This window comes from Myotis nattereri (assembly GCF_964212035.1).
Source record: "Myotis nattereri genome assembly, chromosome: 1".
NCBI classification, from domain to species: Eukaryota; Metazoa; Chordata; class Mammalia; order Chiroptera; family Vespertilionidae; genus Myotis; species Myotis nattereri.
In genome coordinates, this window is record NC_138075.1 from 154,666,808 (window position 1) to 154,691,734 (window position 24,927).

A 24,927-nucleotide genomic window follows, 5' to 3' on the forward strand; every position below is an offset into this window, starting at 1 on the left:
TTTTTAAATGTCTTTATTGGTGTTTTTGAGAGAGAGAAGGGAGAGGGAGAGAGAGAAACATTGATGAGAGAGAGAAACATCAATTGGCTGTCTCCTGCCCCTCCACCCCCCACCTACTGGGGATTGAACCTGAAATTAAGGCATGTGCCCTGATTGGCATCCAAACCAGTGACCTTTGATGCATGGGATGATGCTCAACCAACTGAGTGGCCAGGGCAATATGTCTATCTTTATATTTAAGCAGCTTGAAAGAAGATAATCTTATTCATACAATATGAATGGTTTAAAGCTGAGCTTTTTTTTTCCCTTTAAATCTCGGTATTTTCACAGTTCTTTGCACATAGCTATCTTTATCTATTGTACATGTTCAGTTAATGTTTATTATATTACATTTCAGAATTTGGAAGTGAGTTTCTGATATTTTAATCCAGTAAAAGACATAAATTGGAAAAAATAGATTATAGTCCATAATAAAATAGTTTGAAAATCTACATAGAAAATATGTCTCCAAAACTTTATGTATAAGATTTTATCTACAGATATATTCTCACATATGCAAAACAATACAAGGCTTTCTAGTTTTTCATTGTTTGTAATATAGCCAAAGAATGTAAGCAGTCTCGTGTCCAAATAGAGAGTTGGCTAAATAAATTGTGGTAAATCCATACAATGGAATATTTTTAAGTTCTTAAAAAGAATGATGTGGTTTTATATACTGATGTGGAAGAATCTCCAAAACATAGCATTAAGTGAAAACAAAGTACAGAACCTTGAAAATAAAATACCTAACTGGCTGGCATCATATATCCTCTGTGTGCTGTTGACATACTGACTTTCTCTGATGGGTACACAGAAATCTGGTAGCAGGGGATTTCTTCCTTCCCACAGATGATTTTCAGTCAGAGCGAGGGCTTACTTTTTACTATATATCCTTTTGTACTTTTTTATTTTTAAACCATGTGCAAAAAATTTTAGTTCAAAAAATGAATAAAGCCCTAGCCGGTTTAGCTCAGTGGTTAGAGTGTCGGCCTGCAGACTGAAGGGTCCAGGGTTTGATTCTGGTCAAGGATACATGCCCGGGTTATGGGCTCAATCCCCAGTAGGGGGCGTGCAGGAGGCAGCCAATCAATGATTCTCTCTCATCACTGATATTTCTCTCCCTCTTCTATCCTCTCTGAAATCAATCAAAAAATATTTTTTAAAAATGAATAAAAAATTTAAAACTTTGTAGAAAGGTTAATGTAGTATGTGACATAAAAAGAAAAATTAGATTGGCTTCTTTATTTATTGGTCTCCTCTTAAATGATAAACATATTCTTGTTTTCATATCCTTGCCATTAAATGCCATAGTTTCTCCATGAAAATACTCTCCAAAGAGCCTTTCCACACTGTCTTGACTTTGTATATATGATTGATTTAAAAAAAAAATTCTAAATCAACTAACTGCTGAGATGACCAAAGCCACTTGTTTTTTTTCCAGATGACACTAATGCAGATAAAATGTAACCACAAAAATATGAATCTTTCTCTAGCAGGAAAACTTGTAAATCAAAAATAGAAATCGTTTTGCCCATATGACATTAGAGTGGTTTTCAGTTCATTGAAAACCTCTCAGACAAAAGTATCAGATCCTTTCTTACTTATTGCATTTCTCTCTCCTGGCTTCTTTCTCGTTTTCTCTCCTCTCTTCTCTGAGCTTTCCTCTCCTCCTTTCATCTTTTTCTTTCATTCTTGCTAACAATTTTCCATCTTCCTCCTGATATTTACTGGGACATTCTCCCCTAGTCTTAGTGTTGTGTGCATCTCCTGGTAAAAAACCTTCTAGATGGAGAAATTTGAATGGTCTGGCTGTAGGTGCATGGTGCTCACTAACACTCTGGGGGAGTAGTGCAGTCTGTATGTCAGCAGAACAATGTCATCTCCACGCTGCCAGCACGCACTCCTGGGTACTTAGTAAGTCTTGGACAGACGTCTAGCCCTGCTTAGTAGAACTGAATTGCTGACTAGGCCCTTTTTGTGATGTATCTACTCTTTGGTTTCCATATCAGGAGCCTGACACTGGTAAGGTACCAATATGAAAATAGTGATGTCAAATAAAGAATTCCATAAATAGGGCGATCTTGTAAATTACTTTCTACACCGATACACTTGAGAGTGAAAGGGGATGCTATTAGTGATCATGCTGGGACAACTGGCACAAACCAGGACTGTGCAGCTCCCTGGGACAAGTCCCCTGCCCTTCAGCACTTCCAGGACAAAGGGAAATACTCACCAGTGACAGCTGTGGAACTGGGTGAATGTGCACCTGCGGGAAGAGATTGCAGCTCAGTTATGATGGTAGTCCTAAAGGTACTATTCTCATTAAGCAGGAGAAATTCTGCACAATTTGGTTCCTATCTTAAAGCCTTGAGAGATGCATGGCTGGAAAAACCAAACTCATTTTAGCAAAGAACAAGCAAGGTCATTAATTCATTTACAGGCTGGGCCATGCTTAAGAGTCAGATGTGCCCTTACAGAAGATACAGGTTACCGAGTGCTCCTCCATCCCATAGATGGTGACCCCAGAGGGTGGGAAGCATCCTCGTCCTCCCACATTAGGAGGAGGCCAATATTATTCAGATTCTTAGCAAAGCAGGTTAATACGGTGAGACTTGGCACATTTGGGAAATGGACTTCCTTTTCACCTGGACTGAGCCAGGGTGGAGCACAAAACAGAGACAAGAGCAAGAAGGCTGTGGCAGAGAGCCGGTGGCGGAGGGTTGCCAGGTTGTTCTGATTTTGGAGGGTATTATGTCATGCAGGCAAAGAGCTGAACTCCCCTAAAGTGTGCAAAGACAGTGCCAACCTGGCTTCTCGAGGGAGGTGGAGGGAGTGTGTTCCAAGGCCTTTGCAGTTGTCTGAGGTGGGGCTTGGGAGGGCTCATTCCTGACTACCCCTGTGGTTTCTGCAGGAGATTTGGATGTCAGCCTGGAGCCCGGTCCCACAGCTGGCTTTGTGGCCACTGTGGTGTCTGGCTTGGAAATGAAAGCTGGCTCTGTCAGAAGGTGCAACACATGGAGAACATAAATGTTTAGAATAGTAAGTAACTTTCTTAGCTCCAGAGGACAGTGAACTTAATCCGTGCTCTAAGGAGCCCACCCTGGGCCAGCCCTCCCCCAGGACACTGCTCCATGGATCTTTACGAAAATCCCTTAAGTGTGTGTAAGGTAGTCATCCATCCGGGGTGGCCATAAGACTTTTGAGAATGCTAGAGGATTTGCAGAGTAAATTACAAAGATTAGAGTAGATCCAGGCTGTTTACTAGAGAAGACTGGTCTCAAACAAAAAAAAGACACACAAGTGGAACAGTATTTCCCAAAGCTGAGACCTCTGGGATGCTGGTTTTAGTTTATTTTATACATGTTTTCACAAAACTTCTAAATAAGAGGGAGCCTGAGATTCAGCCCATCTGAACTATATAGAGTGTATTTGAAGGGCTTTGCCCCGGTCTCGGCATCTTTGGCTATCGGCCACATTATTTGGGCTGCTTTCCCATGTGTTCCCAGCCACAAATGCTCTGAGAAGTCCTCATGCCCTTTAATCCTTAGTCACATCCTCATACTACCCAGACTGCCAGCAGTCCAGGTACTTTGCATAGGGTTCCCCAAGAGCATTCCCATCCAAGTGTCCATGGCAACGTCACTTTCTGTCAAAGATGACAATCTCACATCTGAGATTTCGACCGTACAGTTTCATCTGATCAAGTGTTTGGTGCATGAAGGCAGAACTGGGAGAGGCCACTTGATGATTCTCATTCCTTGGGTGAATCAGATTTGACTCCGATCGAAGGAGCTTTAGAACTGCCCCAAACTTAAATATATCCAGTACCTCGGCCTCTGCCTTCTGTTTGTAGCCAGCTAACTAGAAGGAACCACCTTTTTCTGGCCTTTCCATCCTCCCTTCAGCAGTGGTTCTCAGCCTTGGCTACCTAAGAATTACCCAGGGAGCTTCTAGAATTCTGTTTCCCAGATTGCTCTCGAGAGTTCCGAGGTGACCTCAGTGGACAGCCAAGATTAGGAACCCTGCTCTAGGGAGGCGTGCCAAGCATAACAGAATGACTGTGCCTGGATGGGAGGAGACAGGGGCCAGGAAAACCCACAAATTGGAAAACGGGACACAAAAAATCAAGAGTTAAGTGTAAAGTAAGGGTATCACAGGACATGGGGCACATTGTCCCATGATATTTAGCACCGAAGGTTTCGGATTTTCTTAACACGGAGTCAGTGCTGAGGAGATTGGGATGGATGATTACCTAAGACTCAGTGGAAATGTGGCACATTGGCAGCTTTGGGCAATGCTGCTACACCAGAGCCATCATAGTTAACTTGCTGGTGCGTAGGATTGTTGGGAGGCAATTCTGCATGGGTCTCTCACGTTTCTGAAATTCACATCTTTTGTTATTAATACTTACAGAGCTCTTTCTAGAATCAGAACTCATATACTGTTTTTTGTTGTTGCTCTTAAAAAATTATTCATAATTGACACAGTATTATATTAGTTTCAGGTGTACAACATAGTGATTCAACATTTATATGCTTTACAAAGTGATGGCCACAGCTCTGACCAGGAGTGTTGTGTTTTCTGCCAGTACCCCTGAAACTGTGGTGGGCTAACATGTGAGGCAGGCCAAACCTCAGAACCTCCCTGAGACGGAGAGCAGTATTGACAAGGATAGCAATTAAGTTTGATCTGACATAATAAGAGTGGATTTCAAGCCATTATTAATCATGCACATATAAAACCTGGATATCAAGCCCCTTTGGTTTAAAACAGAAAATTAAGCTAAGGTAAGTTTTTGTTTTTGATTTTTAAATAGTTTTGTTCTATTACATAAGTTTGTAGTGGAACTCTAACAGTGGTCCATGAATCTGAGGGATTTGTGGGGACCTGAGTGTTAGCAGGGAATGGAAGTCCTTAAAAAATTCCCAACATTCCTACCTTTTCCAGAAGGGGAGGGGCTCTCTGGCTCTGGGGTCACCCCTGCTGGCGCTACTGTGGAGGATGGCCTTTGGCGGGTCAGGGAGGGGTCTCCTAGAGAGAGGACAACCACATGGCATTTATGATCCTGAGGGTGGACCCTGGGGTGGCTTCAGAACTGGATATAAATAAACATACAAATTTAAAATGGATACATTTGGTCTCCTAGGATAGGTCAGAAGCACAAGAAATAAACTACAATCAATGTTTCCCAACCTGCAGTTCTCATGCAAATGCAAGCACAGACTGCAAACACAATGGGCAGCAGGAGTATCAGCAAATTTGCATCAATTCCCTCATCCCCAAGCCCCAGAGAGGCAACATGGATGGGCCAGAATAGATACATCCAGTGGTCTGCAACACAGCAGAGGAAGCCTGAGCTCAGGGAACCTGAGTCTTTTATTAACAGCATGACCATGTCTGCCTTCTCTCCAGAGGGAGGTGCTGTCTCCATCTTCCAAGGCTGTATATATACATGCATCCTTGAAAAGATCAGGGAAAGGGCCAGTCAGTCCTCTACATCAAGTAGAAGGCTTCCTCCTTGCTTTGCCTCTGACGTCTGCATGACAGTCATGCAAAGGGAGGGACAGGTTGAGCGGGAGGAGTACCAGGTGGTCTAAACACTACAAATTCAATAAGAAAGTCTGGCTCTCCAAGGAGTCCTACAATAAAGTGAGTTTGCTCCAGAACAACCTCCTGTCTGCTCTGACTGGTGTCGCTAAGTGGTTAGAGCATGGGGCCCATGCACCAAAGGGTTGTGGGTTCAATTTGCTGGTTTGATTACTGGTCAAGGGCATGTACCTGGGTTGCAGGTTCGATACCCATTCCCAGTTGGGGAGCACTGCGGGAGGCAACCAATTTATTTCCGCCCCCCTCTTTCCCACCACCCTCCACGCATCCCTTCCACTGTCTCTAAAAATCAATGGGAAAAAACCATCCGGCGAGGATAAACAAAAACACAAACAAACAAAACCTCATCTCCTTACCCCTCTGCTTCCCCCATAGAGAAGTTGGCAATTTCCACAAATGTTATATGAGAAAGCATCTTACTCACTGCTGGACTTGTACCAAGTAAGCAATAAATGTTAAATCAGAAGACTGTGGCTTAATATTTTTTCTAGAGTAAGTGGATTAGTATTTCTGGAAATGGCACAATTGGCTTCCACCACAAGATTAATTGGCTCCTTCTAGCATGGTTATCCAGTTGTAAGTGGTTTACAAAAATTGATTGTGGCGACTTTCCCTCACACTTGCTCTGCGCCACTGACTGGACACCAGACTTGGGTAATGGAGTTAGGGAATCTGCGCCCATGTGTCTCCACAGTCTCCGGGGATGGATACCACTGGAGAAGAATGCAGGCCTTCTCCTAGGGAGACACTGGAAAAGTTCTCTGGGAAGCAGCTATGCTTGAGCACACATCCTTGTCTGTAGCCAAATTCTTGCTACCAAAATCTTAAAGCACCGATGATAATAATAGTTAATATTTACCAGGTTTCACTGAATCCTTCTACAAACAAGCCACAATGCACATCAGGTCCATGTCCTATATAAGAAACCTAGAGTTCTGAGATATGAAGGCCCAAAGGCTCATGGGTTTAGGTAAGTGGCAGAGCCAAGATTTGAACCCACAATTGTGTGACACCCTCCCCGCTCCAAAGCCCATGTATTTCCACCTCCAGAGGTGTTGTTTAGAGGTCGATTGGTTTATTTAGCCTCAGACCTCAACACAAATCTCTTGGCCCCTCAGGTGGGCTATTCTATGACCCACATTGCAGCACTGCTGTCTGTGTGTCCTTGGCAAGGGTGGCAGGGAGGGATGGTGCAGGGGCAGGTACTTACTGATGCATATGAGAGTGGGAATGGTCCACTGGGTAATATTTGTGTCTTCGTTACGCAGGCACTTAGTCAGGCTGGACGTACCAGCTTTACGCTTGAAACCAGAGTTACAAATATAACGCTCCCTGGAGTTCTCATTATAACTCTTGACCTGGATGTTTGCATGTTCAATAGATGTTGGAGTAGAGCATGTGGTACCTGCAAAAGTACAGATAAGAGCGAGAGATGAACGAATTTCAGCTTGTTCAGAAATCTTCCAGAAGCCTGCCTTAGGTGCCAGACTTTCAGCATAGCTAGACATGGAGGAGTTATCAGAGAAAACCTCCTTTGCCTCACTCGCACTTCCCATCCTCCCCAGCCTCAATCTCTCTCAAAGGTATCCATCCCTCTGTTTCTCTTCTGCCTCATCCATACCAAGCCTTTGAGTCCTCTTGCCTAAACAAATAGCAATAGCCTCCAGGCAGCCAGCGTCATCTTTATAAATGCATATTTGATGTCTTCGCTCTTTCCTGATCTTCTGCTGCTTTTAAAATAAAAACTAAAATCCGCCGAAACCGGTTTGGCTCAGTGGATGGAGCGTCAGCCTGCGGACTGAAAGGTCCCAGGTTCGATTCCAGTCAGGGGCATATACCTGGGTTGTGGTCATATCCCCAGTAGGAGATGTGCAGGAGGCAGCTGATCGATGTTTCTCTCTCATCGATGTTTCTAACTCTCTATCTCTCTCCCTTCCTCTCTGTAAAAAATTAATAAAATATATTTAAAAAAACAAAATATCAAAAACAAAACTAAAATCCTTATGTCCTCAAGGATCATCCAGAACTGGCCCTGCTTGCCTCTCTAGCTACTCTTCCCCCTGGCCAAAGTGGCCTATGGTCCCCTTATGCCACTTACCAGGCCTCCCCTCCCTCCCCTTGCCCCACTCTTGGCTGGCCATCTGTCATCCTTCCTCAGGAAAGTCTTCCCTCACCCCCCAGTCAGGACCCGGAGTTCTCTGTTCTTTCCCTGTATAGTTGTATTTAAGATGTTGAGGTGATGTAATGAATTGTATGTCTCACCATCTGCACTGTAAGCTATAGAGGGCAGGGGTCACATCTGTTTTGCCCAACATTGTATTCCATAGTACAGTACCTGGCAAGAATAGGTGCTCAAGAAATACTTGTTCAAAGAATGAATGGATAAAATTTCTTCCTCAACACCAGGCTTAAGTCTGACCTTCTAAGATAAGAGTTCTATTTATTTAATTTCTACACGTATAACCGGCTTATCTAATTCTTCTCACTTTTTTGGAAGAAACCAGAGGCAAGATGAATTTCCCCAGGTGGCTCTACTTTTGTGACAGCTAGAATTAAACACTGATTCCAAAATGTAAGCTAAAAACCCTGGCAATGTGGCTCTCATTCTGTTCTGTGGAAATGAGGAGTTTCATAAGTTGATATCTAAGGATATTGGCCCAAGAAGAAAATAAAGGACTGAAATGTTGGCCATTTTCATTTTGAGGATGCCATATTTATTACTGACTTTTTGTTATTGTTAATTATTTATGGCCTGTTGATATTTTTGCATTGTTAGAAAAATTCCTATGTAAAAGCATGCAACATAAACGTTAAACACATTTAATGAGTTTAATGAGTTATAGGAGTACTTCACTTTTTTCTACATTAAGTAACAACAAAACTTGCAAAAAAGAAAAAATAACTTTTTCTTTCACTGGGAAAAACTGTGAAATTGGCATTATTTATCATGTACCTAATGTAAAATGCTGCAGATCCCAGGAAAGAATCTATTTCTTAATCCTTGATAACAGTATCCTCCTTGGCACCAATTTTGTAGATTGGGCTCTATAAAGAAACCACAAAAGGGTCTTTACTTATTAAAAGATGAGAATCAGCCCTGGCCGGTATAGCTCAAGTGGCTGGGCATCATCTCATGCATGGAAAGGTTGCCAGTTTTATTCCTGGTCTGGGCACATGCCTGGGTTGCAGGCTTGATCCCCAATAGGGGTGTGCAGGAGGCAGCAAGTCGATGTTTCACTGTCACAATGATGTTTCTCTCTCCCTCTTCCTTAATCTTTCTCTCAAAAATCAATAAAAATATTTTCTTAACTTAATAAAAACCAATTTTTAAATTTTTTTAAAAGGTGAGGACCAGCCAATGTATTGCTCTACCATGTTTGTTCCAAAATAATATTGTTGGCCTATCCTTAAGATGAGGTCCTGTCCAATGCCAGAAAGAGTCTATTGCAGAAAAGGTTAAAAGCAAAATTTTTCTTTAGCCACTTGAAACACTGTATGATCTTTTTAAAATTTTATTTTTCAATCAATTATAGTTGACATACACTATTAATTTAGTATCAGATGTCTAGCATAGTGATTAGACATTTAGATAACTTAGGAAGTGATCACCCCCATAAATCTACCTATCTGGCACAATTGTATGATTTTTATATGCTTTTTTCTATTAATGCAAAACATTTAAGGTTTTCTTGCATGCAGAGGAGATGAGCAAGAACTAGTTTCTGAGGCCAAGCTTTGCCTGAGGCCGTGGAGGTGGCTTAGAGTAGGCTGCGTTGGAAGGAAAGTCCCAGGCATGGAAATTCTTCTGCAGCATTTTCCATTGTCCTGGAGCTTGTATGGACGTGTTGAGAAAGTATTGCTGCGCCCCCCCTCCCCCCAGCCCCATTACTGAAAAGGTCATTGGCTGAAGTGCTGGCAAAGGGCAGAAACCAAGGTTATCTACCAAGTTAGCGGGAAAGCATACAAATCTTTCAGTGGGCTTCCTTCAGCTGGCTTTTTGGTTCCAGTGTGGAACCCTGAGTAAGTCTCTGCTGAGCAGCTGGGACATCAGCAAGCAAGAAGGTTAGGACTCATCCAAAAGAACCGAGAGAAGCAATCTTTCTCTCTCACATCCATGCTTCTCTTTCACATCCATGTTTCTCTCTCCCTCTCCCTTTCATTTCCCCGATGCCCTGTCCACTGAGCCAAACCAGTTAGGGCCTATCTTCATATTTTTGTATTCTTTTTTCCTTTTGCTTTTCTGGTTGGGAGTTTTTTCTTCTTCGTATTTCAAATCTTTGACTTGATTCTTGGGATCCTCTTGTCTGCTGTTTGGATCTCTGTATATTATTCTTTATTTCAGTCAGTGCATGCTTAATTTCTAATTGATCCTTTTTCATATCATGGCGGGTCTCACTATATTTCTTAGAGGTTTCTAGAAGATTCTTGAGTAACCTTATAACCATGGTTTTGAACTCTATATTCAGTAGTTTGCTTTCCTCCATTTCTTTCATTTGTAATCTGTTCTTTGTCTCCACATTTTGGCTGCTTCCCTGTGTTGATAGAGTGGCTTTGTGTACTAGGTTTCCTATAGGGCCCAGTGGCTCAGCCTCCCCAATTACCTGAGGTGGACACTCTTGGTGCACCCCTTTGTGGGCTGTGTGCACAGTCTTGTTGTAGTTAACACATTGTATGAGGGAAACGTATTTATACATTTTACTTATACATTTTACGTTGACTGGTAGTAGAGCGTGGGACACGTATTAATACGTTTTTTATAGACTAGCGGTAGAATGCGGGTAACATATAAATACGTAAACTAAAGTTATCGTAATTTTACTGAACGTTGCCATTTGTGCAAAACATTAGCAAAAATGGCCCATGTCACCTGTTAGCGCGTGATAAAAACTACCCGCAAACAATGTGTTAAGCCTTGATTGTTGTAGGTATCACTGGGAGGAATTGCCCTCCAGGCCAATTGGCTGAGAATCAACTGTGTCTATAGTGGTAGAACTTCTGTGCTGGAGACACCCTTCTGGGGCAAGACTTGCTTCAGTAGGGCTTTGGTGCTCACTGAGTCTGCCCCCTGAGTGTGTCCCTTATGGATCTGAGAAGTTGTAATCTGGATGGTCCCACTCTGACCACTGGGTACACTGGCTCTTGGATCTCTAAGGAGGTGCTAATTTAGCCTCTGCCTGAGGCTACCCAACAGGAGCTACGGAGAGATATGCAGATTCCTTTTCCTTGTTTGGGGTTTGGAGGTGCCCAGATGAGGCCCAGCTGTGAAGCAATGCAAGCTGCTGTGGGGCCTTGGGCCTTCTTTTGGATGTTCTGGGTCTCTCTGACCCAGCTACAGTTTGTTAGGTAATTTTAGATTGCAAAGGGCCAGTTTATTCATATGCAAAAGCCTCTGCTCACAGCTTGGATGGAGTGGGGTCCTAGGGAATCAACAGGGCGGAGCAAACAGCTATGGCTGATCCTCAGTCCTGCCCTAAGAGGCCCCGGGTCTCAGTATCCCGTGGTAATTGCTGCAGGCACCTCTGAGAGAAAGCTGTCCTCAAGTTCTACTAGATGCCAGAAAGTCCAGTTTCTCCCCATATGAGTCTGGGTCCCCAGAGACTTGCCCGGAACTGGAGTTCAGAGCCGTGGGTAGCTTGAGACTCCCTCCTGATTGAAAAAGACAACCATGTCCTCAGTTGCCAGCCCTTTCCCTTTTTTGAGGATTCCTCTTGAAGGAAACTCTAAGAGCCTTTGAAAACCCAGCCAAGATTATCTTTGGTCAGGAAAATTTTCTTTAATTATTTCCCTAATTGTGGTTTTCATAGTGCAAACTGTCCCTTTTTTCTTGTCCAGTATTATAGTTCCTTTTTAATTTCCAGGGTCCAATGGTAGTGTTTTCACTCTTTCTGTATTTGGTGTTTTGTGTGTGTGTGTGTGTGTTTTAATCCTCACTCTAGGATATTTTTCCCATTGATTTCCAGAAAGAATGGAAGGGAAGGAGGAGTTGGGGGTGGTGAGAGAAAGAGCGAGAGAGGAGAGAGAGAGAGAGAGAGAGAGAGAGAGAGAGAGAGAGAGAGAGAGAGGAGGGAAGAGAAAAGAGAAGAGAAGAGAAGAGAAGAGAAGAGAAGAGAAGAGAAGAGAAGAGAAGAGGAGACATCAGCATGAGAGAGACAAATTGATTGGCTGCCTCCCACTCATGCCCCTACCGGGGTTGCGGAACCTGCAACTGAGGAATATGCCCTTGCCTGGGAATTGAACCTGTGACCCTTCAGTTTGCAGGCCAACAGTCCAACCACAGAGCTAAATTGGGCAGGGCTACATTTAGTGTCTGATTGTAGCTTTGGTTTGCTGTGTGTATTCACCATTGCCAAATCGGAGCCCTTGCTCTGCTACGTGAACTCTACTCCTAACTATCTTCAACTTCATCTTGTGTCCTCTATGCCAGTGGTTTTCAAAAATGAGTGGGTATCAGAGCCACCTGCATGGCTTGTTAAAATACAGAGTGCTGGATTCTCCTCTCAGAGCTCCTGAGTCAGTAGGACTCAGGGATAGTTAGCTGCTTGTGGCATTGATTACATCAGTGAGGGTTTCTTTTATAGGTTCCTCTTGATATGCTGTTCTAATACTTTTTAATTGGATCTAGTTCTCCCTCAGTCATCTCTAATCAATGTGTCTCGTGTGTGTGTGTGTGTGTGTGTGTGTAGCTTAGCAGTACCATGGTTTTAACTTCATACTACCAAAATCTTAAATCTGCATCTGTGATGCTTTCCTGTAAGTTCATATACCTGGTTACCTAAAGGTTGTGGGATAGAGTGGGAGGAATGGAAATAAAACTCAACTCTAGAAATTTGGCAGTAGGCCAGAATGGATAGGTCCATTAAAATGCTAGACTCTGCTCTATGATAAAATGTTCCTTCCTTCAGAGGGAACCAGAATCGACCTTGGATCTTTGGACCTCTTAGGTAATATTATGTTATTGGTGACTGGACAGTCTCCATTCAGCTACAGATCAGTGATTCCAGAGAACATGAGAGACATGAAGTCCCTAGAGCAGTGATGGCGAACCTTTTGAGCTCGGCGTGTCAGCATTTTGAAAAACCCTAACTTACCTCTGGTGCCGTGTCACATATAGAAATTTTTTGATATTTGAAACCATAGTAAAACAAAGATTTATATTTTTGGAATTTATTTTATATATTTAAATGCCATTTAACAAAGAAAAACAACCAAAAAAATGAGTTCGCATGTCACCTCTGACACGTGTGTCATAGGTTCGCCATCACTGGTCTAGAGCAAAAGGCTAGGTCTATTCAGATATTCTATTTCTTCATGATTTAGTCTTGGTAGGCTTTGTGTACCTAGAAATTTGTCCATTTCATCTAGGTTACGCAATTTGTTAGTGTACAATTGTTCATAGTACTCTCTTATAATCCTTTTTATTTTCTATTGAATTTATTGGGGTAACATTGGTTAATAAAATTATATAGGTCTCAGGTGTACAATCCTAAAATACATCATCTGCATATTGTATTGTGTGTTTACCACCCCAATCAATTTAATTTTTTAAAACAAAGACAACCAATTATATTATTAAGATTTGTTATAAATAGCCCATTTTTTTCAGCTCTATCATAAATATCAAAATAAGTTGCCATATTTTGTCTCTTTTTAGGCCATTTTATTTCATTGATTTAGTTTCTATCTCTACACCATAATTTAGGTAGTAAGTACTGATAGCTAATAGAGCAAAGGTAGTTTGGGAGAATTGATACCCTTATGGTATCTAGTTTTCTTACCTGAAAAGCAAATCTTTTTACTTATTTCGGTTTCTTTTAATAAGTTTTATCATTTTCTACATATGGGACTGACAAATGTTGGAAGCTACCCATTGTCTTCACTACCAGAGAAGTGTAAACAAGGAGCCCAGAATGTTGGTGAACCTTGAGCCCTGGCAAGGGCCAGAGCTATGCACTGATTATTTAGTCAAGACAATGGTAGCTCAAGCAATTTCCTGACCAAATAGTTTCAGAGTAAATCTTTACTAATATTTACTGACCTTTAAGATAATCTGTCTGTTACCGGAATTGCCTGCCTGACTAAGGGCTATATGTGTATCCAAAATGAAATAAAAGGTTGGCAAGGTCTGGGCATCAGTGAATTCCTTCCCCTTGCATTGGACTCTCCGCCTGGCCCCCATTATTTCCAAATTATTATTTCTTTTCTCATCTTTGTCATTTACATGAGGCCCTTCTCCAGATCCTGAACCCCGAACCACACAGGACGTGGTTCACACGACAAGTTTTGTTGATTTATTAATAGGTACTTAATTTTTGATTGTATGCACTTTTGTAAATTAATTGTGTATTCTGCAACCTTGCTAAACTCACTTATTCTAATCATATTTTGGTAGCTTCCATAGGATTTGGACATTCCATATTTATGTCATGGATTATTTGAGTATATTTCATAATTCTATTTCATCTCCTTTATTAGCTTACTAAATACAACTTTTGGTGTATTATTTAGTGGTTTATAGTATACATCTTTACCTTTTCATGGTTTATCTCCAAGTGACATTATACAACTTCACATCCTATATAATAAAGAGCTAATATGCAAATGGTCATCATGCCCTCATGCCATCATGCCGTAACAGCTCAGACACTCAACATTGGGGAGAGAGGAATGGGGACCAGCCAGGCACAAATAAGCTCGTGAGAGAGGAATGGGGACCAGCCAAGCTGTGGCCCGGGAGAGGGACAAACTGCCCGCCCCAAGGTCCTGGGAAGCTGTGGCTGTGGCCTGGGTGAAGCCACCTGCCCACAGTCCCCTGTGGCTGCAGCTGGTCCCGGCAAAGTCAGCTCGGGTCCTGGGTGCCTGCGGCCGGCCAGAGGGAGGGAAGCTTGGGTCCCGGATGATGCCTGCAACTGGCCCGAGGAGGGAATCCTGGGGGCAGGGCGAGGCAGAGGCAGTTAGGGGTGATCAAGCCAGCAGGGGAGCAGTTATGGGCGATCAGGCAGGTAGGAGAGCATTTGGGGGGATCAGGCAGGCAGGCAGAGGTGGTTAGGGGCGATCAGGCAGGCAGGCAGGCAGAGGGGTTAGGGGCGATCAGGCAGGCAGGCAGGCAGGCAGGTAATCAGAAGCCAGTGGTACCAGATTATGAGAGGCCGTCGGACATCTCCCGAGGGGTCCCAGATTGGAGAGGGTGCAGGCCAGCTGAGTGACCCCCCCACACACATGAATTTCATCCACCGGGCCTCTAGTATCTATATATATATGAAGAGCCAGTGTCCATAACATCCAAAACAACCAAAGGCTCTACTGAACACCAGGCTGCACATGCAGCATGCCGAGTAGGCTGAATTGCTGACCTCTCGGAGAGAGAGAGAGGCAGGGACTTTCAGCGGGGACTTGCGTGAGGCTGTCTCATGAACCCCACATCCCTCCCTGACCAACCACTGTGACTCCAAGCTAGCGAGGACCACCTCCAGGCCACAGCCCCAGTTTTCACACCCCATCTCAGGCCTGAGAGTGCAGCGCTGGGCAGGGGTGACCGGGGGTCCGGGAATGTGGCACGAGGGGCTGGCGTGGCATGGGGGAGAACTTTACACCACCAAGTTCTCCGCTTCCACCTTGGCCCACGCACCCCTACTCCCTCCCCTTGGTGGCCCAGCTCCTGCCTACATGCTTGCTGGGCAGACCCGACTGCACCGGGGAGTGAGCCATGGCGATCAGATGGCCACTTGCTGGGATGGGATGGCCGGGCCATGGCTATTCACAAGGGCAACGAGGCCTGTGGGGCACCAAGTCTGGCTTTGGTGGGGCCAGTAGGAGCCTGAGGCCACCCCAGCCCCCACAGGTCCCGGGTTGGACAGTGGCTCAGCGGTGAGTGGTGTCTTCATGCACGGCACCCAGGGGCTCTCACAAGCTGCTGCCATCCCGCCCCATGCCTCAGAGAGGGAGAGGAGGCTCGCAGCCTCCGGTGCCCTAGGCCGCACCACCTGCACCACTGCCTGCCAGGCTGGCAGGGTCCAGAGCAGGCAAGCTGCTCCCGCCCCCCAGTGGTGGAACAGGGAGGAGGGTGCAGGATGCAGGGAGGGGACCTCAGCCGGGATCCTCCTGGCACGGGGAAGGGGCCTGGCCTGGGCCTGTGGGGAGCTTAGGAAGTCTGGCTGAGCAGGCGCTGGTTCATACTAACTCTTACTCTGCCATCTTCCTCTAGCTCTCCAAGCTAGCCCCCCTGCCCCACCTGCCCAGGGTAACAGGCTCTGGGCGACCTCCCTGAGCTCAGACTGTGGACCTGGAGACCTCGAGGAAGAGTGCCCGACCGGGCCTGGGCAGGGGCTGGTGCAGAACTACCAGGGCAGAGCTGCTTCAGTGTCTCGGTAAAGTTTGCAGCAGACCCAAGGAGGAAACTGAGAGGGGAAAGGCCAGGAGGCGTGAATTCCCAGCGCTTTAGCCACCTGAAAACAGCCCCACTTGGAATGTGAGGTGGCTGTACATTCAGCTGAGAAGTGAGGGGGCTGAACCCCACCATCACTGGGCTCCTGTTGGTCTAAGGCCCGAGGGTCCACCATGACAAGGAAAGAACAGAGTGAGGGGCCCAGAGGAAGGGAGGACAATTGAAGGAAACCATGTCTAGACTTTCCCCAGCCCCCTCTCTCTTTCCACTGCCTACAAAAGCCCCCAGCCCGGCCACAGTTCTGTCTCCACCTTTCAGTCCCCTATTCTCCAACCGCAGCGGAAAGAAATAAGGAAGGAGTCCATGCTGCCTTCAGAAAGTATCTATATACCTGATTGGCCGGTTGCCTCCCACAGAGGGGGCCAGACTGCGGCTTAGGCCCGCTCCCCATGGGCCTAAGTCAGATGTCTGAATACTGGCTTAGGATGTCCTAAGCCAGCAGTCAGACATCCTTAGCATTGCCTTGGAGGCGGGAGAAGCTCCCACCACCGACACTGCACTAACCAGCCGTGAGCCCAGCTTCTGGCTGAGCGGCACTCCACCAGTGGGAGTGCACTGACCACCAGCAGGCAGCTCCTGCATTAAGCATCTGCCCTCTGGTGGTCAGTGCACATCATAGCAACCAGTTGTTCCACCATTCAGTCAATTTGCATATTACCCTTTTATTATATAGGACTAGTGGCCGGGTGAACAAAATTCGTGCATATTAAAAGGGAATTAATTAGAGGAAATATTTTAATATTGCTATTTGCCCTTTCTCTATAGTAGAAGTGTCAGAGATGAAAGAAAATTAGTAAAGTGTATATGAAAATCTTCCTCCTGTGAGAGTCTGGGGCATGCCGCGGGACCCAGAGTCAAGTCCCCACCCACCCACTTGTGTCTTGAAATTCTGCGAGACCTAGACCCAGCAGGGGCGGGGGCACAGCCTCAGGTCCCCCAGCCCAGTGCCGGGCAGGGGGCGCAGCCCCAGGTCCCCCGTCAAGCCCTGCTGGGCAGGGGGGGTGCATCCTCAGGTCCCCTGCCCTGGCCTCAGGTCCCCCAGCCCCAGAGTGAGGGTGCGAGGACATGAGGGCGCAAAGGCGTGACAACCATTTGCATATTAGCTCTTTATTATATGAGGATGGTAGATAATGCATTTGATTGTATCAATAACCTTTCATTGAGGCTTTAATCACATCTTTTGATACTTCAGTGATAATTTCTCTTTACATTCATTCTTTTATAACATTGTTCCCTAGATATTCAATGTAAGGAAGTCTCACCTTTTTAATAATATTGTAAGCTCCTTGATGGTGGTGGATATATTTTAAAGTCCTCTGGTACTCACAGTGCTAAACCTGACATGCGATGGTGTTTTCTGAAGTTAGTGGCTTGTGAATATATAGAGTGCAATGGAAATAGGAGTAAACTTAAGGTTCTTGAAATATCAAAACTCTTAAATTGTCTAAAAAACATATACAGCAAGTCCAACGATCATTTAAATGAAGTCACTAAAATAGTGTGTAGGGCCACACCTGTTTTTACTTCCCAGAACTTGTGAATCAGGCTTTTTTACCAATTTGGTTTACACAATTTAATACGAGTAAGTACCTCTGGCCTAGTCTCATTTTCGGAGTTCAAAAGTTATCAGGTTAGCATGCCCCTCCTGTTCTTTAAGGAGAGTCAGAGCCCATTCCAATATTTTATTTCTCTTATTCTACCATTTAAATGCCAATTGTAGGATACCATGCAATTTCTGCTCTCAAGAAACGCAGTGTGAAGCCGATGTATTTAATGTGTAAAGGGCTCTGTGTTCACAGTAATCTGTTTTCTTTCGTAATTTTTCTAGTTGAAATGCCAACCAAGCCAACACACTTTTTTCTGGCACTCACTATAAGTACCAAGTTCAGGTCATTGCCCTTAACTCATCTATTCTTTCTGTGTCAGGCTCATTTACTGAGCTTCCCAATCTACTTTTTGTGTGATAGGTAAATTCATCATAGTTCAAGTCCTTAAATAATGCTTTTTCAAGGCGTGGATGAGTTGAATGAAGGTTGAGGAGCAAACAAAAGGGAAAGAATGAAATACATTTTATATTTATGGAGCTCAGGAGGAAACCTCCCCCCCCCCCCCTCTTCCTTATTGACAGTGTCTTGGTTCAGGATTTCATCACCACTTACTAGAACTATTGCAAAAGCCTACAACTTAGCTTCCTGCCTCCAGACTCTCTAAACTACACTTAATTCTTCACACTCTTTGCACCCTTATGCCATTCAATTCCGATGATGTTTCCTTTGCCCAGAAACCTTCAGTGGCTCCCTACAATGCAGGAGAAAATTAAGTCTTTTCAAATAGAAAGTATTCAGATAACATCAATCCTGTGTAATGAGTAACACTGAGTGATTCCAGGAGTATATACTTGGGGATTTTATACACTTATTCAAACAGTTATATTCTATTAGAGGCCTGGTACATGAATTTGTGCACGGGTGGGGTCTGGCCAGCCCTCTCCGATCAGGGCCTGATTGGGCTGGGCCAGCCAAGAGGAGGGGCTGTGGGCAGTTTGCTGGCCACTTCGGCCCCTGGTCAAACTCCCAGTCGAACTCCTGGTTGAGGGGACAATTTGCATATTAGCCTTTTATTATATAGGATTTAGTAAAATCATTTGGCAAAATTGATATAGCCCAAAACAAGTTTGTTGAGGTGATGATTTGATTGAAAAAGAATATCCCCAGAAACACTGCCATTTTTTAGAATTTGAGGTGTTTCCCCTTGCCTTTTTTACTCTGTGTAGCTAGTTTTCATCCAATTATTCCTACTCTGTGTGTTTAGAACATCAAACATTTTGAAACAATCTAAATATTTAACCATTTAGAGGCAACTGAAGCCTACACACAGCTTCAACAATAAAGAATTGTTTTTTTTGTGTGTGTTTTTTTTGTTTGTTTGGTTTTTTTTTGAGAGAGAGAGAGAGAGAGAGAGAGAGAGAGAGAGATGTGAGAGAAAAACATCGATCAGTTGCCTCCTGTATGTGCCTGGACTGGGGAGTGAACCCACAACCTGGGTATGTGCCCTCATTAGGAATGTAGCCCGCCACCTTTTGGTGTACCAGATGCTTCAACCAACTGAGCCACACTATCCAGGGCAATAAGAATTGTTTAAACAAATTGTAAAGGATTATAAAATGTATGTATAGTATGCATAAATGTTATATGCAGTGACATTATAATAATTTATTTTGAGCAATTTGCAAGATATGTAAAGTCATGAAAACATTGCCAAACAAGGAGATCAGCTATAATTTAAAATAAATGATAAAAACTCCAAAATTCTAGATCTTGATTGTGTTATTTTGTGGTTTTATTTTACTTTTCTTATTACAAGACAATTGAAAATATTAGCACTATCCTCTAACCAAATGAGCTAATTGGCTCAGCACAATTCAAAATATGATAGAAAAGTGAGAAAAGGCAGACAAACACACAGATACAAACAATCCATAGCTCTCTGCTTAATACAGTTACTTCTAGATCTTCTAGTAAAAGTGGAATCATATAATGCATACTATTTGAAAGCAACTCCATTGTATTTGTGCAGTCCTCCACTGTTAAACATTTAGGTTGATTTAAAAAAATCCTATATTTTTTGTACATTTAAGTTTTTATCACTTTTTTGCTATCAGGAGTAGCAAAGAAGCAATAATAACTAGATAAAACTGATTTGAAATAAAATAATAAAAGGTTTGGGCAACTCCCCCCCCCCCCATAGTTCTGAAAAATGGTTTAAATTTTTTTAATTAAAATTTTTTATTGTTGACACTATTACAAATGTCCTTTATTTCGCCTTCCCCTTTGCCTACATCTACCCTGACTCCACCATCTCTCTCTTTTCCCTCCCCAAACTATTGTCTGTGTCCATGGGCTGTGCATATATTTTTCTTAGCTAATCCCTTCACTGTCCTTTATCCAGTCACCTTCATCCCCCTCCCCTCTGACATCTGTCTGTCTGTTCCATGTATTCATGCCTCTGATTCTATTTTGTTTTTCAGTTTATTTGTTCATTAGATTCCATATATTAGTGAGATCATATGGTATTTGTCTTTCTCTGACTGGCTTAATTCGCTTAGCATAATAATTTCCAGGTCCATCCATGCTGCCACAAAGAGTAAGAGTTCCTTCTGTGTAGTATTCCATTGTGTAAATGTAATGCAGCTTTTATATCTATTCATATACTTGTGGGCACTTGGGCTGTTTCCAGATCTTGGCTATTGTAAATAATGCTGCTATGAACATAAGGGTGCATATATTATTTCTGATTGGTGTTATGGGATTCTTATGATATATATATACCCAGAAGTGGGATTGCTGAGTCAAAAGGCTGTTCCATTTTTAATTTTTTAAAGGAAAATCCATACTGTTTTCCACAGTGGCTGCACCAATCTGCATTCCCACCAACTAGGGTTCCCTTTTTTCCACATTCTCACTAGCACTTCTGGTAGGTGTGAGGTGATACCTCATTGTCATTTTAATTTACATCTCTCTGATGATTAGTGATGTTGCTTATTTTTTCATATGTCTTTTGGCCATCTGTATGTCCTCTTTGGAGAAGTGTTTATCCAGGTCCTTTGCCCATTTTTTGATTGTTTGTCTTCCTGGCGTTAAGTTGTATTAGTTTTTTATATATTTTGGGGATTAACCCCTTATCAATGAATCATTGGTGAATATGTTCTCCCATATGCACTAACCACCAATACACTAACCACCCCCCGATGCACTAACACTCTGTACAAACCAGCACTAGTGAGCAGGATGTTCATCTTTAAACAAATGACCTGCCCAAGATGATGAATTTCCCTCCAAATCAGGCCTTTTGAATAAGGACAGATGCAACTTGCTGTCTGTAAACTAGCAGGAACAGATCTGAGACTGTATTATTTTCTCACCTAGGGATAAGAAATGGGCTGCTCTTTATACTTTACTAGAGGCCCAGTGCATGACATTTGTGTATGGATAGGGTCCCTAGAGGCTGCCAGCTGCCGGCCGGCTGGGGTCTCCCTTCCCAGGGTTGGTTGGCCGCGCCCCTGGTTGAAATCCCAGTCGAACTCCTGGTCAAGGGGACAGATTTGCATATCAGGCTTTTATGATATAGGTTTATATAGGATAACCAGGATCATATTACCAAGTAATAAATTTAATAATTTGGATCTCTTCTACTTAAAAAATATTAGGTATCCTCTGCTCTGTTAGCTCTTTATCCATTCTACCAATACCACATTGTCTTGATTACTGTAACTTTATAATTAGTCTCAAAATTAGAAGTGTTGTTCTTCGAATTCCATTCTTTTTCAATTTTTTTGGTTATACTACATCTTTTGCATTTTCTTTTTTTTATCTTTTGCATTTTCATGTGAATTTTGGAATCAGTTTGTTAATTTCTACAATAAAGCCTGCTGGAATATTGATTTGTGGAGAATTGTCACCTTAATGATATTGATTTGCCCATTCCATGAACATGGTATATTTCCCCATTTGTTAGATCTTTAAATTTCTCTCAGCAATAGTTTGTAGGTTTCAGTGTACAGGTGATCTTTTCTAGTCTTTTTTTTTCTTTTCTAGTCTTTTGTCACATTTATCCCTAAGTATTTCACACTTTTTGATGCTATAGCAAATTATACATTTTTTTAAAATTTCATTTTCCAATTGCTTATTGCTAATGTATAGAGCTACAATTGATATTTGTATTATGGTGTTTTGTCTTCTGCAAGCAATCCAAACATAAAGGGACAGCTGATGCTTTGTGTGTGTTTTTTTAAAGTTATAATATCAATTCAGCAGAGATAATCTTTTCAACAAATGGTGCTGGGACAATTGGATAGTTATATACAAAAGCAAACAAATAAACAAACAAAACAAAAAGAGACCAAACCAAAACAATACTGCTATTGGGAATGCAAAATAGTACAATTACTTTGAAAAATGGTTTGTCAGTTTTTTTAAAAAAATTAAACATCATGTGTCATATGATCCAGCCACTCCTAGTCATTTTCTCTACTAAAGAGAAATAAATGCCTATGTCCACACAAGAACCTAAATGTGAATGTTCATAGCAGCTCTATATGCAGTAGCCCCAAACCAAAACAATGTAAATGTCCATGTAACACGTGAATGCGTAAACAAACTGTGTGACATCCATGCAATGGAATAGTACTCAGCAATAAAAAGAAAGGAACTATTGATACAAGTTACAGTGTGTATGGATTCTTAGAATAGTTACAATGAAAGGAAGAATCCAGGCAAGAAAGAGCATATACTATGGTTGCATTTATATAAAATTCTAGAAGATATAACAAATTAATAGTGACAGAAAGCAGATGGTGTTTGCCTGGGTGACAGAGCCCTTTGGGAGGTAAGGAGTATGAAGGGCATGAAGAAACTTCTGGTAATGATGATTATGTTTATTCTCTTGATTGTGGTGATTGATTCATGAGTGTACACATTTAAATTTATCAAATCGTTCAATTTAAATGTATGCAGTTTATCTGTCGATTATCCCTCAGTAAAGCTGTTTAAGAAAAACTAAGAAACATGAGGAGTTATCAGATGGCAGCAAGAACCTTGTGAGGTTAAAGAGCAATGCTGTAGTTGATGAGCTTTAAAAACCTTGACTGCAGTTTTGCTCTCTGCACTTTGACAGGTCGTCTTTGCTGCGTTCTGACTAAAGCTGTATTTCCTTTCACACTGCAATCGAGTTGCCCCAGGCCACTGGCTGTCTCCTACATCTCCTCAGGGGTCATGCAGGACGCTGGTTAGCCAGGTGGGAGGACCAGAACAATCACCAACATAACTCACATTCTCAGATATGGGAGAAGTCCAAACATAGCCTTCTGAAAGCAAAACTTCATGGAATCCACAGAGCTATGGCGTTAACACCAACCCAGCCAGGATGGATGGCTCTGATCAAGTACTGGCTAGACTGGTCTGACTGACTGACTGGATGTAAATGATTGGGAGTCTTGCCTTAAACACACACACACACACACACACACACACACACACACACACGAGGGGGAAGGAAGTAAGAGATATTATGGATTTACTAATCCCTGAGGAGCCCATGGATGCCTTTCAGTGGGTCCATGACCCCAAAATTATATGCAAGTTTTGTAAGTATATGTATTTATGCTTTTTTTTTTTTCTGGGGAGAGAGTACATAGCTTTCATCAGACCCCTCAAAGACCTCCCAGACTAAAAAGATTAAGAAGAGCCAACGTGGATAAATCCACACATCTATTATTTCTTCTTCCTCCTCTCTATCTCCCAGGAGAAAAATGTATTCGTCACTTATTCTATGCTTTCCGCTGAGATTACATCTATGCGACCTACACCAAGCCATCACCAACAATTTCATTTCTTCGCCTTTGCCTGGGAGCACTTACTCTATGCTGCCCCACGATCCTGCGCCCTGGCACAGTTCCCAGCTGCTTAGGAATTGGAGTTGTTTCCAGGTTCCCAGATGTGCAATCTGGCCGACGCCTTTTCTCTCCCCAGGGACGCAGTCCCTAACCGATCCTGCTACTACCCACGCGTGTTACTTGCTTTTGTCTGAGGGTATTGATGGGGTCGTCTTCCCCGATCTCTGCGGGGACTGCCTGCTTTGCAACATTTGTACAGCTTTCCTTCTGGGGCTAGGAGAACCGCGCTCATGGTTTCTCGAAATTGCTGTAAAACTCCAACTCGGATACCCCATTGCAAGCCCCGGGTTTCCCCCTTTGCCTTGGAAATCGGGAAGAAGTTGTATTAAAAGCCTGGCCTCGCAGCTCCCTCCCTTGGGGGTGGGTCGGGGCGCAGAGACTGGCGCTCTGCTCCTAGCCACTGCTCCCTCCACGTGCTCCCCGCAAGCGGGTGCCGCGCCCCCTCCCTGGCCGGCGTTCACCCTTTCCTACCCCACCGATTCCCCGTCGCTGTAGGGGGAGAGCTCAGCGCAGTCCCCCTGCGGCTCCCGGGCCTCCCCCCGCCGCCCCAAGGGCGCACGCCTTTCCCTACCCGGCGTCTGCGGCGGCCGGAGCAGCAGTAGCAGCAGCACCGGGAGTTCGCTGGCCCAGCAGTCCCGGAGCGGGTGGCGGGCCATGGCCTCAACCTCGCCTGCGCCCTCGCCCTCGCCGGCACCTCAGATGCCCAAGGGTCCGGGAGGAGGCAACGGGCACAGTTCTCGGGACTAGCCGCCCCGCGAGTCGCATTCGCTTTCGCTTTTACTTTAGCCCCCGGAGGGCTGGGGAGAGGTGAGAAGCGTGACAGATCTGTGACTCAGCATCCCCTCTGGAAAAAGCCCCGGCAGCCGCAGGGGGTCCTAGTGCAGCCTCGGCAGTCCCTGGAGCAACGCGAACCCCGCAGAGCAGAGTCCCGGACCTTCCCCTGCGGAGGACAGGATCCCTGCCCCGCTTCTCTCCTCACCTCTCATCCAAAAGCCCAGTGGGTCTCGGGTCCCAACGCAGAGGGAGTGGGCAAAGCCATTGGGAAGCAAGGTCATTCGAGTAAACTCGGCCGGTGGGCGTTCACACCTGACTTCTGCTCCAGTCGTTGACCTTGTATAGCTTGTCTCCTCCTGTCGCTCCTACTTCACCTTCCAAGTTTCCCTTCATTCCTAGACCATGGGTTAGTCAAGTGGCTCTGCGCTCCCTCCACCAATCTGATCCAGTTATGGTGGGGGAACGAACCTCATTGGTGGGTGACCCCGGAGGTGTCGCCCCAGTGTGGCTGGCCGGGTCACGTGCAGGGAATCGCAGCCCATGCCACCTGTTCACGCCTGCTGGAGCCTTGTTTACTGGAAACTAGTGCAGTATCACAGTGAGGAAATTGACACTG

The 24,927-nt window shown here is 44.0% G+C and overlaps 1 protein-coding gene across 3 annotated transcripts in view; it reads right to left on the reverse strand.

Moving 5' to 3' along the window:
* IL15RA (interleukin 15 receptor subunit alpha) overlaps positions 1-24,715 on the reverse strand; it is a gene marked incomplete at its 5' end in the record, with an annotated part of 33,451 nt that extends 8,736 nt beyond the window's left edge. Inside the window, 5 exons of one of the 3 annotated variants that reach the window (XM_081091089.1) lie at positions 2,273-2,305; positions 2,846-3,034; positions 4,978-5,070; positions 6,857-7,051; positions 24,517-24,715. In XM_081091089.1, the coding sequence (XP_080947215.1) occupies positions 2,273-2,305; positions 2,846-3,034; positions 4,978-5,070; positions 6,857-7,051; positions 24,517-24,592 (586 nt within the window). Of the gene's footprint in view, positions 1-2,272; positions 2,306-2,845; positions 3,035-4,977; positions 5,071-6,856; positions 7,052-24,108; positions 24,243-24,516 lie in introns of those variants that run through there. The other 2 variants (XM_081091088.1, XM_081091090.1) reach the window with 2 other exon arrangements.
* Between the last annotated feature and the right edge of the window lie 212 nt (positions 24,716-24,927).